This window comes from Chroicocephalus ridibundus, chromosome 22 (genome assembly GCF_963924245.1).
Source record: "Chroicocephalus ridibundus chromosome 22, bChrRid1.1, whole genome shotgun sequence".
Lineage (NCBI taxonomy): Eukaryota > Metazoa > Chordata > Aves > Charadriiformes > Laridae > Chroicocephalus > Chroicocephalus ridibundus.
The window spans coordinates 3071199-3089304 of NC_086305.1; the positions used below are offsets into that span (position 1 = coordinate 3071199).

Genomic DNA, 18106 nt, shown 5'->3' on the forward strand with positions numbered 1-18106 from the left:
AATACGCATGTTGAGATGGAGGAAGAAGGGGATGGGGGAGGGGGAAAACCACAGTCTCTGAAGATTCTCTTACTGAGCCGCAAGGAGGTAAACGCTTTTATTCCCTTAGCTTCTGTAATTCTGCTCACACCCTTACACTCGTCTGCTTTCTTTCTGGTTTTTCCTCTTCCAGCCTGCTGGTTCCTCTGGGAGTGCTGTGGCCACCCCTCCGCCCTTGGTGCGGGGACCGCAGAGTGTTCCTGCTGGCAAGCCGTCCCTCCAGGTCAGTGGGGTGGGCCAGGCTGCCAGGCTTAGGGCACAGAGCAGAGGAGAAAGGTGCACAGAACAGGAAGGGACAATCCCATCACATTAACGGCCAGGTGGAGGTTTGTTTTTTTTACCTCCCGAAACCCCACTATAAGCTTTTTAAGAACATTTGGGGTGGGAGATAGGAGGCTGTCACACGCAGTTAACCCTCATAAGCTTATTTTTCAGTGGCTGATCATCCCGATCCACTCTGCTGGTAAACACATCCATACGTGCACTAACGACCTTTGGCGAAAGAGGATGCCACGGAGTTATGTCATAAAAATATTGTGGCAGCCTGTTGCCGTACCCTCAAGAGACTTAATTGTGCCCTCAGTGTGATTAACTGTAAGAGCTGAGTGAATCATATGATTTTCTCTTTTGGCTTGGTGGCTGAACGGCACACGATGGTAAGAAAGATCTTGGTTCAGACTCAATTAAATGCAATGTTGGAAAGCCTTGGGGAAGAAAAAAAAAAAAAAGAAGCAGAGGCAATTGACATCTGTCAATGTAATCTTCCTCTTGAGTCTAGCATCTTGTTTTGCTTTTGGATTTAAAGCATTTCTGGTTATTCACCTTGGGGTAATTTGAAACAAATTTCAAACCTGCTTCAGCACAAAATGCTTTCCCTTGGAAAATGGCAACTCTTATTTCAAAATCCCCTAGAATGCTATACTCGAGGGAAGGGGTAAATTCGCTATCCATTTAGGAAACGCTCACAAAACCTAAAGCAATCTGTCAGTTGGAGTAATCTCTTCCTCGAGGCAAGTTGCCTTCACTGAAGACAGCACTTTCAGAGGAACTGGACCACGAGTTACATCTACAGCAAACAGACAGTGAAACTTCGGTTGCACAGAGGAGAGAGCTGGGAGCTAAGAAGCCAGAATTGAAGTTATTCTGTCTAATTTGCGGTGTTTGGGCAAATTAACCTTACCTCCATCTGCTTTTGCTTGACTCTAAAAACTCTACTAATTTCTGTGTGTAGGAGTCGAGTTGACACTTGGTCTTGAGTTGAAAGGCAGAACAAGTGGATTAAACTTCCCACCTGCCTAAACGCATACGGGTGTGTACACGTGGTAACCCATCAAAGTGGGAGTTTCAGTGTTTCTAGAAGTCTTCATTCACAGATGATGGTCAGTTTGGGGCTTGAGCGAGGAAAGCAGCCAGATGTGTAAAGCCGCGTGAGTAGGATGGAGAGGTTTGTCGCTCTTGAGCAGCGAGTGCTTCTCGGGCTCAACTGCGTGGCGTTAGTGGTCTGCAGGAATGTGATGTGTGAAACCGTATCACCTCTTACAGCGTCAGGAGAAACTTCTTTAGCCTGACTCCTTTTCCTTTTCATTTTTCTAAAGCTTTCCCCTTTTCCTGTCTCGTTTTTTCCATCCCACATACATGCATGTACCCGGTCTGCTCACCTCCCCCAGTTCCTGCATCTCCGACGTCTCTCTGCCCTGTGCTTCTCCTTGAAGACAGCAGTTTGTATTTCCCTATTCTCTTATTTCCCCTGCCAAAATACACTTTTTTTTTTTTTCCCTGATATTTTTTTTTTGGACACTAACTGCACTGAAGCCGGCCCGGCCATCTCTTGTCCTGTGGTCTTTCGGTTGGCTCAAGACAGACCCTGCGTCCGTCCCATCAGCCAGAGAGGAGAGCTGCGCTCGCATGCCCCCCGCTCTCCTGCTCGGCTTGTGCCCTGCCTCTTCGGTGCCTCTCAGTTCTTGAGAGACTGAATTTCAGCGGTCGGAGGGCAGGTGAAAATGCTCAGGACTGGTTTTTACCTTTTGAATTCTGCGCAGGATGAGAGCGAGCAATCCCCGAGCGTGTAGCCAGGCTGCCGTCGCGTCCTCACACATGTCTGTGTGGCTGCCTAAGGCTTCAGCTACTGCTTTATCGGCACACTGAGCAGCAGGAGAGAGCGTGCGTACAAATACTCCAGGACAAAACAGTGCGAGTAAACTCTTTTCTGTTTTGCAGACCTCTTCTACACGTATACCGGGCACTGTTATTCCTCCTCCTTTGGTCCGTGGAGGGCAGCAGACTTCTTCAAAACTAGGAACTCAGCAAAACACGCAGATAGTCATGCCACCTCTTGTCCGAGGAGCACAGGTAAGGGTTTGCCTTGTGGTAGATCCCCTCTGTTTTTCCTTAAGGTGTCTTAGCTATTTTCTTAGTCATTCTGCTTGTCTGCAGGGAACCGGTGAAGTTCTTAGTGGAATTTCTAGATTCATTGCTACTGAAAATCTGCATCGTCCCAGTTTTGCGTGTTGTGCTGCCCCATAATGCTCCAGTGAAGCACCAAAGTCCTGTGGTGATGCAGGACACTGCCTTACCTGCGTAACCGCTTCCCGTAGCTGCACCAAAGCAGTTTGTTTGCCTTCGTTATGAGAGTTAATTTACGGGCTTCCAGCTTCACCCGCTTTTTAGGAGAGTGGCAGCAGAGGAAATGAAACACAATCCCTCGTTCTTCCCTTTTTTCCCCCCCCTCATTATTCTTTCTGTCATATCAATTTCACCTTTTCAAATGCTAAAACTCACTTTTTTTCCTCCTCATTGTGTCTGTCTTGCAATTGAATAAGAGCTGCTGAAATGAGATAGGCAGCTGGGAGTCTGAAAGTGCTGCTTTGCAGGGTCTTTATCACCTATACCAGAGAATAGTGGTGTCACTGAAGGAGTAGGAAAGCGATGTTCAATTTGATACGGTCTTCTAAAATTATGACTTCCGTGGGATACCAGGGAAAAAAAAAAATATATATTTCCTTGTTAAATGAGAATTTATTTTGCAGTGAAAGGTTTGCTTTTATCTGCTGCTTAGGCAGCATTAAGGAGGAAGGTAGAGATTTGGTATTTCATTTTCTTTCTCTTCTGATTATGGAGAAAAACTGATTCTGAGAAATAGCTTTCCTAATGCCTTTAAAATGAAACAGGCTTAACAACTATATATTTTGAAAGAAGTTTGACTCGGAAACTTGGGGGGTGTGGGTTATTTTTTTCTTTTTTATTTTTTTTTTGGCACAGCTGTTTTGCTGTGATGTGATGGCCTCACATATGAGCATCTCTCGTCGCGTTGTACTTGTTTCATTTTGACAGAGGGAAAGGGGGAAAACATCCCATTTCAACACGGGTGTTAATTGTCACGCTTTCTTTGCGTCCCCTGCTTTGCCTCACTTCCACTGTATCACGTCATCCCATTCGACTCCCACCGCTTACTCGCCGCTGTCTAACCCTCCCCATCCTTCATGGCCCCATTGCATCAGCCCATTTCTGTGTCTTCCCAGCAAATCCACAACATCCGACAGCACTCCAGCACGGGGCCGCCTCCGCTGCTGCTGGCACCGCGGGCGTCCGTCCCCAGCGTCCAAATTCAGGGGCAGCGAATTATCCAGCAGGGGCTGATCCGCGTCGCCAACGTCCCCAACACCAGCCTGCTTGTCAACATCCCGCAGGTGAGTTCCGCATGGTACTCTGTGCCAGACGCAACGTTCAGAGGAACACAGTTGTAATTAATGATCGTCAGGCTATTTTATCTAATTGGTGTGGCTTGCTGTCCTCTAACGGATGAGGTTGCTTATTATTACAACTGTCCTGCTCCTTGTTTGGCCCTTTCTCTGCTCACATTCAGTTCCCGTATGTAGGAATAAAGGAAAACATTGCGGAGCATTGGGAAGAAATACATATTTCAGTGAACTGAATGTTGCGCCTCATTTCAAATTTGGTATTTCGATATGAAGCTGTCCACTAGAATTTTATTTTTTTTCTTCCTTAAGAAGCATAAATGAGCGTTCTGGTAAACAGAGCTCAAAACGGGTTAGTGTTCCTACTTGAAACACCAAGAGATACTGAAGCAGCAGCTTAACACCTACCACCGATAGTAGTGTACAAGCGCTGCAGGTAAAGGAAACTAAATTAAAGTCAGTGCTTAGACAAAATCATAAGGAAAACGATTCCTTTTTGCTTTTTTCTTTAGAATTTCTAAAACTGCTTTATAAAAGTGATCAATATAGAAAAACAAAGGTCTTCAGAAAAAGAGTTAGAGCGTTAGATGACAGGTACAGTGTTGCAGTGAATGTATGTGTTGTGGTCTGTTTGGTCACCTACAAACCCAAGATTCAGGGTTGCTCTGGTCGCAGGCAGCCAGCGCTCCTCGGGCACACACAGCCCCGCACGGCGTCGGAGCCAGCGCCGCTGCCCTCCCTCCGCTCCCTCCCGGGGGAGCGCAGCGCGCGGCTCAAAGCCCCGAACCATCTGGCTGTTTGTCACTAAGCTGTGTCACGTTTTCCTCCCAGGCTTCGCCAACTTCAATCAAAGGTACAACCGTGACATCCGCTCAGGCTAACGCCACCACCACCAGCGCCGCTTCCATCGTCAACTCCAACGACTCGCCGGCCAGCCGGCAAGCGGCCGCCAAGCTCGCCTTGCGGAAGCAGCTGGAGAAGACGCTGCTGGAGATCCCTCCTCCCAAGCCGCCTGCGCCAGAGATGAACTTCCTGCCAAGCGCGGCTAACAACGAATTTATTTACTTAGTCGGATTGGAAGAAGTTGTGCAGAATTTGCTGGAAACTCAAGGTGAGATAGCGTTACAAATGTTCCTCAAAAGCAAAGAGAGTGCCTTTCCCATCTGGATTTTATCTCAATAGCAGGCAGCGAGGAGTTTCAGGCTTTGCAGGATTAAATTGTTGTATTCTGACAAATCTAAGATTCACTCCTTCAATAATTTTCTAACTGTTTTATTTAAAATGCTAAAAAACATCTAAAAAATTCTAAAAAAAAAAAAAAAAAAAAAAGTTATGATTTCTCATAGGTTAGGCACTGATTGTAAAGATTTCCCTCAAATGCATCCAGCTCTCCCCAGAGCTGTTGACTTCCTATCGGCCACTTGTTTGTCCATCACCACTGCACTCTCTAACCAGTATGTAAAGAAGTATCTGCTGGGAAGATTTAGTAATGCAAAAGGCTTCAGACCGAAGGGAGGTAAAGCTGGAGGGTTTGCTTTGTTGCTTTTTTTTTTTTTTTTTTTTTTTTTTTTTTTTTAATGCTGAAACAATCCTGAGGTTTCTCAAGTACTGTTCGTTCCCAGAAGCCACAGGTGGAGCTGAGCTAACCTAGTTGTGTTCTCCAGGTAAAGTTTCGGTTGCTGTATCATCTCGCGAGCCCTATATGTGTGCTCAGTGTAAGACTGACTTCACCTGCCGCTGGAGGGAGGAGAAGAACGGAACCATTATGTGTGAAACCTGCATGACGTCGAATCAGAAAAAGGCCTTGAAAGCTGAGCACACTAACCGACTGAAGGCTGCCTTCGTAAAAGCGCTGCAGCAAGAGCAGGAGATCGAGCAGAGGATACTGCAACAGACGGCGGCTCCTGTACAGACCAAGTCAGACCCCATCGTGCAGCACCACTCGCTCAAGCAGGTATGGTGCCGGCCACCAGAAGCCCCGTCTGATGGGGGACAAGGGTCCCGTGGCTCCAAGCACGAGTGTTTGCTATGTAGACCTGAAAGTGATATACGTGAAAGCGATAACTTGTTTAATTTTAGCTCTACAGTGTGTCTCTTTGAGTCTAAGCGTAAAACCAGGCTGGGAAAAGTGTCATTCTGTCACGTGGGGACCAGATGTACAAATGGTCTCTGTACCTGAAGAATGATGGTTTTCTGCAGAGTCACTGTAATTATCCAGGTTGTTTAGCTCATAGCTTGCAAAGTCTGTTCCTGAATTTTTTTAGGACGTATGAAATGGAAAAAGGTGCGCCAGTGCCAAATACACAAGAGTAAATTGACCCAAGATAGGAAAAGAAAAAGAAATAAATTGGCTTGAGCCAGGAGCACGTAATGTTGCTTGTGAAGTTTTAAGGTGATGGTAGCAACCGTCTGTGACAGGGTCTGGCTCTCGCACGCCCTGTAAAAGCACCTTTCACCTGGGGAAAGACGGAAGCCGCTTAAGTGCTGCTTTGAGTTGAACTAATCAAAGTACGGGTTATTTAGGGCAGGGAAGCAGAGTGCTGCCTCTGTATGGACGTGCTTACACAGCACGGTTTTTTCCTGCTTTGCAGTTGGTTACAACGCCTCATCCCTACAGGTGCTTTCAGAAGTAGAGAGCTGAGTCTTATTTTGTTGTAGAGATGTCTTGAAAATTTTCAGCCCTGAAACTATAGGAATGCGCTGCAGACTCGGCAGGAAGGAGAGGGGGGCGGGAAAGATGCATCGGGGCGATTGTACTTGAGAGACAGGAGCCTGCTATGCCTTTCTGACCGCCTGCTCTCTTGCCAGACTTCTAGCCAGATGTCTCGAGGTCCTCCCGGAGCTCCCCGAGGAGTGTTGCATGCATTTAGCCAGTCACCCAAGTTGCAGAATGCATCGTCTGCAGCAGCACTTGGGAGTAGGCCAGGTAAGCATGCTGAGAGACCTGTCAGCAAGGGCAGCGCTGCCGCCTGGAAGAAGACTTCCATCAATACAGGTAGATTTTTCTCTAAAGTTTCTTTTCTTTGTACTTATTAGCTGCACTCTGTCCAACAATCGTAGTTCTTTGGGTAAGGATGCTTTCTCTTTGACACTTCCTGCATGAAAGCCCGACGGCACCGAGGCGTTGCTCTTACTTTGGTCGTTGGCACTTGCTTTTGGTGTGGTTTATGCTCGTCAAAAGGGGCAACCAGGTGGTGCTGCCAAATAAAAACTACTGCTTTCCACATTTGTAAGTAGACTAAATAGGTGTAACGTCAGACCGTGCATCGCTGAGTCTGTAGCACAGCCAGTGCCACGCTGCAGGAGTTTGTCATTCGTTTCTGGGAGTCTAATTTAGCTGTTTAATTATGACCGGTGTTTGCTCCTTGCTGAAAGCAACGTACGGTTAATAGATGGTTTTGCTCTAGGTAAGGCCACAGTGCACACTCCCAGGATTTGAAATAACTAAAGCTCTTGCTTCGAGCAAGTGGAAATTACAAATTCTAATCTAATCTTTTTTTTTTTGTTATGTAGTTAAGAATCTGTCTTGAGAAGAGTTGTTTGTTTTCTTAAATGATAATTAGGGTCTCCAGGAAGGAAACACCGTAGCAACTCGCTCTTTTCTGATCTACTTTCTTGCCCGGTGTTGAATGGATTTCTCTTTATTTTTATTCCTGACAGCTTAATTGATCATTTAAAATGTAATTTCATTGCAGAGAGCTCTAGCCTGCTCAAATCTTCGTTTCTGGTACAAAAATCTCGCTTCTGTTTGTTCAGATGATTTTGGAAGCTTTTGTCTTCTGAAGGTGCCAGACCTTGGTGGCCAACAGTGCCCCATGCTCAGATGATCCGTTTTCATGTGGGTGAAATGCGAGTGGTGTGGGTTTGCTACTGGTTTGCCTCCTGTTTTTATCGTACTGTGACACTCGTTCTCTTTTCTCTCTTCTCTCTCCTCAGGTGGGGCTTTACCTTTTGTTAATCCTAGTTTAGCTGTGCACAAGTCATCTTCAGCAGTAGACCGCCAGCGTGAATATCTCCTGGATATGATTCCCCCACGGTCCATCCCACAGTCCGCCACGTGGAAATAATGCAGAGGAATGCCCGAGAGGAAGACTTTCCTGTTTCTGCCATCCTTTTTGTACCACATTACAGTGGAATCTGCTTTAATCCCAGCTGGATAATGCCCCAGGCTTTATAGGATGCAAGAAGACCACTCCTCATCCCATCGAGTGCTGCTGTCCCTGCTAAGAGAAAATGACACCACGTGGGTGGGAAGGACTCAAGCTCATTTGGTTCTCAGATTCTTATGATTGACTGATGATGAAGGCTGTCGGGGAAGGGGAAGAATTCTTCTTCTTTTTTTTTTTTTTTTTTTTTGGCTTTATGTATTTAGTTTGGATTTTTTTGTCACCAGCACAAAAGGAGGACTAAACGACTCTCTGCCTTCGGTTTCGTTATTAATAACTACCCATTCACCAGGAACGTGGTGTTCGTTCGCGCTCGAGCATGGATGTCAGCTCAAGGAGAGAGGAATTTCAACCCCGTCTTGCAGATGCATTTAGTGAGCCGAATTCATGTTTTGCTTTTCTTCCCTGCCCCTCCTCCAGCCGGGAAGGCAGTCTACAGATTATAATGTTTCAAAATCTTCTGATGATGAGCTAATGATAAATAAGTGCAAACTCAAATTCCAGTTGAGTATGGGTTGTTTTGTTTTTTTTTTCTAAGGGACTGGCTGCCACCAAAACTTGTCTGGTAGGTGGGAACCAGTGCAGGAGTCTCTCACTTTTGTTGGATTCTGTTTTGAATAGACTTTGAACTGTTGGTAGTCTAAAATCTAATTTACTGAATAGACAAACACCTTTGTTCAGTCTTTCTAATTCAGCGAAGAGCAGTTGGGCCTTTCACATGTTCCCAGAGACTTAAAAGTGAAACTGTTTTTGATTATTTTCTTTTTGGAGGGTTTTTTTTTTGTTGTTGTTGTTTTGAGCAATTTTACTCAAAAAAAATTAAATAAATAAAAAAAAAAAATATAGGAATTCCAGAAGCTGCACGCAATCAGAAAGGGCGAGTGGAGGGAGCAGAGGAGCCGGGAGGCTGCCGTTGGGTTGCCGGTTCCTTCCTCTGCTGATACCCGCCGGGAAGCGGCCGTTGCCGGTCCGTGCTGCGGTGGCCCGATGGCCGTGCCAGCAGGCGTTGGGCACGCTGGGGGCAGGACTGCCTACCTTCACCCCTCCAGAGCTCCGTTCTTCCAGCCGTACCAAGCATGCTCCTCTGTCCGTCTTCAGTATTTCATTTTTTGATAGAGCTTTAGGCAACCCTGCTTTAAGGACAGGTTTCTACGTGGTTTTAATATATTTTTGGGGATTCCCCAGGTTAAACCCAAATCCATCAGGTCCCAGTTGTTTGGTTTTGTTGTTGGTTTTGGTTTTTTTGGGTTTTTTTTCCTTCTCGTCATCTTCCTTCCTTCTTCCCTGTGCTTCTCCCAAATTAAAGTTGAATTCAAGTGGCAGAAATACATGCCTTACTACTTATGTTGCATATCAGTACTAGAAGTAGTGCTGATAAGAATTATTTGCAAAATTATATATATATATCTATATATCTATATATAAAAGAAAAGGGGGGGGAGGGGTTACTATTCAGTCTATGCTGAATCTATTTTCTTAGCAGTTGCTGTTAGATCGAACTTGAAACCAATAACCGTATAGGGTCGTCCCCCTTCGGATCTAACTATTGCATAGTGAAAAAGAAAACTCGTTCATTTTAGCCCCTCTTCTGTTGTGTGAATATCAGTATTTAGATACTTTGAAAACTGTTCAGTAGTATAGAAAACCTAGTTTTGCAAAATGGTATCTGTTGCTGTATAAAGCCCTAGGATTTCGATTTGACATTGTTTTTCTGTTTGTTTCACAAATGTATAGTAAGAGCTAAATGGGGATGAGAGGAGTTTGGGTTGAGTTTTTAATTTTTCTTTTCATTCCAAGATATTTTGGATTGGGAGATGTGGAGAGAGAAACTGAGTGCATTTTATTTTTGCACTTTGAAATATTATGAAAAAGTTCCAGTTCCTTGCCTGTGTGGAGTATTTTTGGGGTTTTTTTTTCTCTCTTCTGACGAATGCCTGCATTATCTCCTCATTGATACAAATGCCTCGTGCTGTTCAGTCACCTGGGGAGAGCGCATTTGTTTAAAAAGAACAAGCAAAACTTCTCAAAACTAAAACTGAAATACCTTTTTGGGAAGCCTGGACAACTTAACAATTTCTTTCCAGTGTTGGGGTAGCTTTGGCTTCGGCTGATGCTGGAAAAAAGGGGAATGGAAAGAAGGGCAGAAATACTGAATTTCCCTGTGTTAAAAGCTATGTCAAAACCCTTCTGGATGCCGGCAGTTCAGTACAGCCGCTTGTAGACTTGAATTTCAGCTCAGTGGATGGGGGAGACTTAAAATATTTGAGACAACTTATTTAAAGATTCCGAACTGACAATAAAACCGAGTCTGTCTATACTTTTTTACAAACGTTGCTCCCTCAGCAGGACTAGACCGCAATCTGTTTTTGTTTAGCGTATATTAAAACCCCATAAATATTATCTTAAGTATCGGGGTAGAATTATTTTGAAGGCTTTGTAAGTGAACAGAAAACATCACCCAGGGATATTTGACTGTCAGGATTCAGACCAGTTTTGACGTAGTTTTTAATCTGTGGTTCTTGGAGTGTTGCAGGTAACTTAAAGGATATATTTATTGCATATACGTTTCTGCAAAGTTTTAGATAAATGCACCGGGAAGAGACTTGAGTGGTATCCACGTGTTAAATGCCAGAAGAATTGCTTCTTCCTTTATAGTCGGAACTGCGTATTCAGTTGAGTAGTGTCGATCTGGGCTAGTTAAGGTACCGTGGTAGGGTTTAGAGAGTTGTTAAAACACTTGCTGCAGTCTTTCCAAATCTCCTCCTCCCCAGCTCTGCGTCCCCCTTCTTGCAGACAAACAAAAAAACAACCCAACAAGCAAATAGAAAAGCTCAATTAGATGGAATAGTCACACAACGGCGTTAATGCCCTAAAGGTTAAATTGTTTGGGAATTGAAGGAGAGGGGGGTTAGATGCGCTTTGAAGAACAAAACTTTGGTTTATTTCTCCCGCTGTCCTCTTTGGGATTCCTGCCTCCGTAAGGGCTATCCGTTGTGCCGCAGAGCTCTCTCCCAACGCCACCGCCTCGGCCCTCTCCTGGAGGAAAAAAAAAAAAAAAAAAGACCATTTCGCTTAAAGCTCCCTCGGAACAAGAGACTGAAGGTGCTGCTCGCCAGTCGAACCTGTAAAATGGGTATCATTCAGGTGGAGTATCCGGCGTCGTGTCCTGTTCCCCCGACCCTCCACTGCTTCGCCACAAACTGCTGCATGAGCTGGTTTGACATTGCTCGGATGCTGCTTGTTTCCCCCTCTCCTGGGGAGAGGGTTTAGAGCAGCGTTGGTTCTTGCAAGCCATATAACCTTTCTTTGAGACGTTGCGACTACAAGATTTTATAATACAGTAATAATGAAAACGACTATTGTACTTAGATTTTAGCAACTTGTGAAATAAACCCCGGATTTTCATTTGAAACCCGTGTTGCAGTTTGGGAGCTGTGTGGTTTTTTCATGAAGTTTGGGGTTGTCGGGTTTTTTTATAACCTAGTTTACTAATCGGTTTGATTGCGTTGGTGAGGTGGCAGCCCCTTCGCTCAGGAACACGACGAGTGGCCTGGTTGAACCTTCTGTTTTTATAGCGCGGTCGACTTGGGCAGCTTTTCCAGTGCGTGTAAAGGGCGACTTTGCTCGTTTTTGTATTGTAGGGATTCCGGTAAAAATGGCATTCCAGCTGCAGTGGTGAGGAAGGCTTCCTTTATCTTAAATTCAAGGTTGTTTGGGGTTGGTGGGTTTTTTCTATAGAGATTTATTATCGTTGGTTTAGGGAGCCGTTCGTTTACCTCTGAATTCTCAGACCTAGTTGTCGCATTATTTGCTTGCTAATTAAAAAAAAAATAAATAAAAAAATAAATTACCAAAGCACAGTTCAGAGTGGAGACTGGGGGACTTGGGCTCAGAAGAGAGCGGAGCGGAGTAGGCTGAGGCAGGTCTCGTCAGAAACCCGATTTGGGTCACTTCTTGCTTTCTCCTTTTAGAAGGAGGGGTAACAGAAGGCGTTTTTAAAAAAATAATAACTATATAAATACAGATATAACGCAAAAAGACCTCGAGGAACCGCAGTAGTGTTTGTCTGCGTGAGGCAGAGTTACGCTGTATGTTGCATTGAGCGAAATAATGAACTCGCATTGTGCTTTTTTTAAAAGAAGGAAAAACAACCAAAAAAAAAAAAACAACGACTTTATATTCGTCTAAGACAGGATGGTAACGGAGTAACGTTATGCCAGCGCAGGGTATGTTTTTGTCACTCATATTTATTGTGACTCTAAATCTTTGATAATAAAAATTAAAAAAATAATAAATTCCCACTAAAACCTGGTAATAGTCTCAATGGCGGGAGAATCTGGAATCAATAACTGCCGTCGTATCGTGAGGGGGTTTTAGCACATGAACGGCAATAAACAAAAGGACAAACGGTTGGGTCTGCCTCTTCTTTCCAGTGCGCGGCTCCTGAGCGTGGCTCCTCCTGCTCCCCGCGGCTCTGGGCGAGGATGCGACGGGAGGAGAACGGGAATGGACGGAGAAGATGCCGACTGGGTGGAATTGTATGCATTGAAATGAAGATGCAAACGGATTAAACATCCCCGCAGCTGCCGCCTCTGCGTGCGGACGGGTACACCCGCTCTCCAGGCAGAAACGAGACGCCAACAGCCCTTCTCGCCCCGGTTTTGCTGCTCTGCCCCTCCGTCACCCGCTGGTTTTTATCCGTCATGTGTGTCCCATCGGGAAAACTTCACCTCGGGAGTCAGCAAACCAGAGAGGATGGAACAAGCCACCCGCCCTCTGCCACGGAGCAGGCTGGGGGCTGGAGAGCCGCCGCTGGGGCTGCTCTGCGATTCCCAAACCAGAAACTGAACCCCGTCTTCCTCCTGAAATACTTGAATGCATCCGTAAGTTTATTTACATACTCCAGGGCAACTCAAGAAGCCGATGGATCGCTACCCTCTGGAAGGGGAAAGGGAAGATGTAGATTGCAAACTTGAACAAAAACGTTGCTGGGAATATTTTTGGCCCCAATTCTGGATGAAAACGAAGCGGTTGGCAGCCTGGGAGGTGCCGCAGACGCGGTGAGTCTGTCACACCCGGGTCTCCCCCGGCACTGGCAGTTCCCCAAAGCCGCGCACCGTGGTGTTGGGCTCACAGCGACCTGCAGCAAGGCCAAGAAATGCCGCTTTGCTGACAGCCCCTGCTCCGGAGCCGCTGGTTTGGGAGGAGAGAGGGAAGAAGGGATGCGGTTCCTTCTCTAGAACTGAAGCCCAGCTTGAAGGGAGGAAAAAAATAACATATTTTTTTTCAGCTCCGGTTTCCATACGCAGCGTCTGCATTTGTATGGGCAGGGGCAAGACCACGAGAGGAACTCGGGATTTGTGCACGTCGGGGATCGAGCCCTGGGTGTTTGTCCGTGACACTAAGCCAGATCCTCGTCGAGCATCCCAGCTTCATCCCCTTGGGAATCCCCCGATGGCCGGTCCCAGCTGAGCCCGGGTGCGCGGGGAGATGCCGTCTGAAGGAAGAAGTGGTGTTGGTGTCTGTCTGTGCTCCGGCGAGTCTTCCTCATGGAAACGCCTGAAATCGCCCAGGAGGAAAAATGGTTTGTGCTGGGTGAAAGCAGGAATAACTCGTTTTGGCGTCATAAAACATGGGCTTGGAGCTGCAAGAGCTGACAGGATGGGAGGAGCGTCCCGCAGGTCCTGTGGGGCGGAGGAGGAGGAGGAGGAGGAGGTCACAGCACGGGGCAAAGCCTGGTTTAAGGAGCGGCTCCGCACCGAGCACGGCGTGGGGCAGAGCCGGGATCCCCCCATCCCGCACCGAGCACGGCGTGGGGCAGAGCCGGGATCCCCCATCCCACTGCTCCCGGCTCCGCCGTGGGTCAGCTCCGACCTCAACCCTCCGCCGCGTTCACAGACGGTCAACGTGTTTGACCCTCCTCACGGGCAGGGGGATGTGGTTTTGGGTCCTTTCGCACAAGCTGCTTCTGACCTTCTGGAACTGGAAAAATCTCTGAATTTCAGAACGTGCGAGTTCGGGAACCAGTTTAATTCAGGCTGTTCCGTTTTCCTCAAAGCTGTTTAATTGCTGCGCTGGTGAAGGCTCTTATCGAGGAAGTCTTTTTATGCAGAACTGCTGAAGTGCAAGCTATTAACGCTAGGCTATTTTGGTACCGAAAACATCGAGTTACTGTGGATGAAAGTGGCAGAAGACGGCAATATCGGAACGCTCCGGGGGCAGCTGGGCAGATCGCTCGGGCAGAGAGGTCCTGGCCGGCGGGTTTAGCGCCGCAGAGGTCACAGAGGTAATTCTATTGTGCTAATTTAGATATTGCCGGCATCCGAAGGGTTAAGTCCGCTACAATCCACCCTGGAAAATTCCCGGTGCAGGGGCTGTGTTTGGAAATGCAGCCACTGGAAATGCCCCCAGCCGCCCTGAGCCCTCGGGAGGAGGAGGAGGAGGAGGAGGAAGCCCTTTGGGTATCAGCAAAGCACATCCCCTCCAGAGCGGGGGGGGGGGATCCGAATCCTCCCGATAGCCCTTGCGACACCCTCCACAGCCTGTTCTGTTGCCCTTCCCTCCGCTTCTCGGGGCTGCCCCGGGGCTTGACCTGCTCTGAACCCCCCCCCGCTCCCCGCCGGGGGCTCCCCTCGGCCGCAAAGAGCCTTCGAGCTTCGTTTCCATCTTGCAAGCCCTTGGCCTGGCACCGGGGGTTCACCCCGTGTCCCCCACTCCGACGTGCCGGGAGAGAAGAGAAGCTCAGGCTGCACTCAATACAGTCGAAAAGGGGAAAATTTGGGTCTTTAAATGCCTCCTTTGCTATTAAAGATAAATTAGAAGTGATGAACAAGGGAGAGCCGCTCTTCTCGTTACAGCTGCAGTAGGTTTAAGGGGTACCAGGGAGAGATGTCGAAAAAACCCTATTAAATACAGGTACAATATTAAAAAGCCGTTTTACACATCAGTCCCCCGCTCCGGCCTCGGGCACTGGGGGGGGAATGAAGCAGTTGACGGGTTTTAGGGAATCCCAGGCTGGAACAAACGGGGATGCTGGAACCAGAGCCAGGCCCTCTCCCTCCAGGCCAATCCTATGGGAAAAGTGAGACAGGCGATTATTTTGGCTTTTGCTAAGCACTGAAAAACACGAGTATTTGAATAAGGAATTCTATTCCAAAGGATGAAGGTTACTTATTTAAAAAGGAATTTGTCAAGACGGCCCAAGCTGTGGAATAATGCCTTCTGCAGAACAAACCCGCTTCTCTTCCTTCCCTTTTTGCAGTGATAAAACCTCCCTTTTAAGTCAGGCTTAACAGGAGGAGAGCCCCGGGGTCTGCTGGCAAAATCAGCGCCAGGTCTGAGCCTCCTGCTCTGCTAATTACACCGAGATCGGGGGGGTGGGGGGGTTGGGGGGGGGTGGGCTACGGACCCGGTGTCGCTGATGGGAATGACGAGGTTGGGAACGGGCAGCCCCGCAGAAGGGCACAGCGGGGCTTTGTTGGGTTCGGCTGGTACCCGGAGACCTCACCGAACAACGCGTTCCTTCCCCCCACCACGCGGAAACCATCCCCTTTATGGAACCCCCCGGTCCCGGCACCGTCCCCATCGCCCGGGCTGGGGGTGGCCCTGGGGACTCGTCCCTCGGCTCCAGAGACCCCAGCCCGGCTCGTGCTCCATCCCCGGCGTGTTCTGCGCGGTGCCCATCACCCCACGCTCTCCTCTTGGGGGAACCCGGGCTTCGGGGGGGTTCTGCTCCCCACCCCCCCCCCGCCATGGATGTGAGACCCCGGCCCGGGGCAGCCCCTCGTCACTGGGCGGCTCTTCCCTTGGCATCAAGGAACGGGATTCCCAGCAGTTCCCGATGGCGGGGCACCTGATCGGACCCCCAGCTTCAGGAGCGACCCCATGCACCTTGCGGGTAAGGAGAGAACATTTTTGTGGGTGCACCGGGGCAGCCGGGGGTTCGTGATGCCGGGGGGGTTGCTCCAGCCCCCTCCTCCCTACCACAGGGGAGGCAGCAGCACAAAAACCGATGGATTTGGCATCTTCTGGCAATTTTTAGGCGGTGTGAAACACCCCGGGATGCCTTTGAGTGGCCAGGCAGAGCTCCGGCCTCGGGTTTCCCTGTGGACGGAGCCTCCCTCAGCCTTGAACTCACCCCCCGCCTCCAACCCGGGGGTCTCAGAGTCCCGCAAAATCACCGGACCCAGTTGGAAATGGGTCCAGAATGGCAGAAATTTGGTTTCCGAGGTGGGAGGGAGCTGGGGGCAGCTCAGGGAGGGGGTTTCTCCTGGTGAAGGAGCTGACGGATCTCTCCTGCTCTGCTTCTCCCTCCCAGGCTGGATGGGGGGAGCGCGCGTGGGTGTCCTGCCAACGGCACGCCGGCTTCGTTAGGATAATTTGCCAGCAGAAAAACCTCCAGGTAAGCGTTAAACACTCCGAACCCAGAAACAAAACCCGTCTGCTGGGAAACGGGGCTGAATTTCTTCCTCTTCGCCGTTCCCTCGTCTTTAATCCCCCCCGAATCGGCAGCGAGGGACCCAGGGGGTGGGTTTTGTTTTCTCAATGGGCCACGAAGCCGCCGGAGCCCTGGGTTTGGGGCTTATTCCAGGGGCACCCACTGGGGAAAGCGCTTGGATGGGGAGACACCACCCGTGTTCTCCCTCCAGCCGCGCTTCCCCCGGGGACGTCAGTGAGAATCACGGGGTCACCGTTGGGTTTTTTGCCCGTCTTTGCCAAAAGCGGGGTGGGACGAGGCCTGGAAACAGCGAGCGGGTCCGGGGGTGGCTGCTCCTTCCCCCGCAAGGCCCTTCGCTCCCCTCTCGGCTCATTTTTCCCGCAAATCCCATTGCAATGAAATAACTCGGTATGGGGGCTCTGGCGCTAACGAGCCCCCGCGGTCGCTCAGGGTGGGGCGAGGGGCAGGAGGGGCTTCCCCACGAGGTGCATCGCACCAGGACCCACGGGTGTCCCTGGGCTCGACCCTCCCTGCGTCCTCCCGGCCTGGCCCCCGCTCCCCAGCCCCGCAACCCGCCCGCGGTCCCTGACGCAGGGTTTGGGCCGGGAGGCAGCGATCCGTCCCCCATCCCACGGCTCCTGTCAGAGTCCCAGGAGCAAAGCAGCGCTGGAGAAAACAGGGAGCCCGTGGGGCTCGGCCTAAGTGTGTTGTCGTCCCCCGGCAGGCTGCCCCGTGTCCCCACCCGGGCCACCCTGTCCCCCGCTACCGCCTGCGCCATCTGCAAAGTCATTAAGCCCCCGGAGCAGCCGAGGGATTACGGCCACCGATTAGAGTTTAAGACAAGGGCGACCTTGATCTGAAGAGGCCGGGGGCTCGCAGAGCTGGGGGGGAGCAGGGACAAACCACCCCGGGGGGTGCAGGGCGCTGCAGGGTCCTCCGGGGCCGGGGGGGGTGCATTTTGCAGAGGTGTGTGGTGGGCGCTGGCTGCGGTGCCCCCCGGCATTGGGCGGGCAGAGCACAGCCGGGGGTCGGGGCGCGAGGGGCTGGGGGGAGCCTGGGGCCGGTTCACTGCGAGGTGTGCGCTTGCCGGCGCTCGGTGGCACGGGTCTTGCTGCACGCTTGCCAGTGGGCGCAACATGTTTTGGTGCACGCTTGCCGGTGGGTGCACGCTTGCCGGTGCTCGCTTGCACGTTTTTTGCCGGTGGAGGCTTGCCGGTGGGTGCAACGCTTCTTAGCACACACTTGCTGGTGCGCGCTTAGCCACGGCTGCGCTCTGGGTGCACGCTTGCCGGTGGGCGCATGGCTTTTGGTGCACACTTACTGCAGGCTGTGCTCTTGCTGCACGCTTGCCGGTGGGTGCAATGCGTTTTGGTGCACGCTTGCCGGTGGGTGCACGCTTGCCGGTGCTCGCTTGCATGTTTTTTGCCGATGGGAGGCTTGCCGGTGGGTGCAACGCTTTTTAGCGCACACTTGCTGGTGCGCGCTTAGCCACGGCTGCGCTCTGGGTGCACGCTTGCTGGTGGGTGCACGGTTTTTGGTGCATGCTCACCCCTGTCTGCGCTCTGGGTGCACGCTTGCCGGTGGGTTCGTGCTTTTGGGTGCGCACTCGATGGTGGGTGCGCAATTTGGGTGCCCCCTTGCTGGGGCGCGCTTAACCCTGCGCGGCGCTCTTGGGGCGCCCTTGCTGCTGGGCACACGGTTTTTGCTGCCGGTGGCCGCACAGGGCTGGGGGCCGCCCGCCAGCGGGTGCCCTCCCCCCGCCCTTCATC

The 18106-nt window shown here is 50.0% G+C and overlaps 1 protein-coding gene across 7 annotated transcripts in view; it reads left to right on the forward strand.

Annotated features, from left to right (window-relative positions):
* Positions 1-11679, forward strand: part of GATAD2A (GATA zinc finger domain containing 2A) — a 68244-nt gene extending 56565 nt beyond the window's left edge. For 3 of the 7 annotated variants that reach the window (XM_063357992.1, XM_063357991.1, XM_063357988.1), the window contains 7 exons: positions 173-262; positions 2257-2388; positions 3537-3725; positions 4566-4845; positions 5399-5688; positions 6543-6729; positions 7671-11678. In XM_063357992.1, coding sequence (XP_063214062.1) covers positions 173-262; positions 2257-2388; positions 3537-3725; positions 4566-4845; positions 5399-5688; positions 6543-6729; positions 7671-7801 — 1299 coding nt within the window. In that variant the 3' untranslated portion in view covers positions 7802-11678. Of the gene's footprint in view, positions 1-172; positions 263-2256; positions 2389-3536; positions 3726-4565; positions 4846-5398; positions 5689-6542; positions 6730-7670 lie in introns of all 7 variants that reach the window. The other 4 variants (XM_063357993.1, XM_063357990.1, XM_063357994.1 and 1 more) reach the window with 4 other exon arrangements.
* The last annotated feature ends 6427 nt before the right edge of the window (positions 11680-18106 follow it).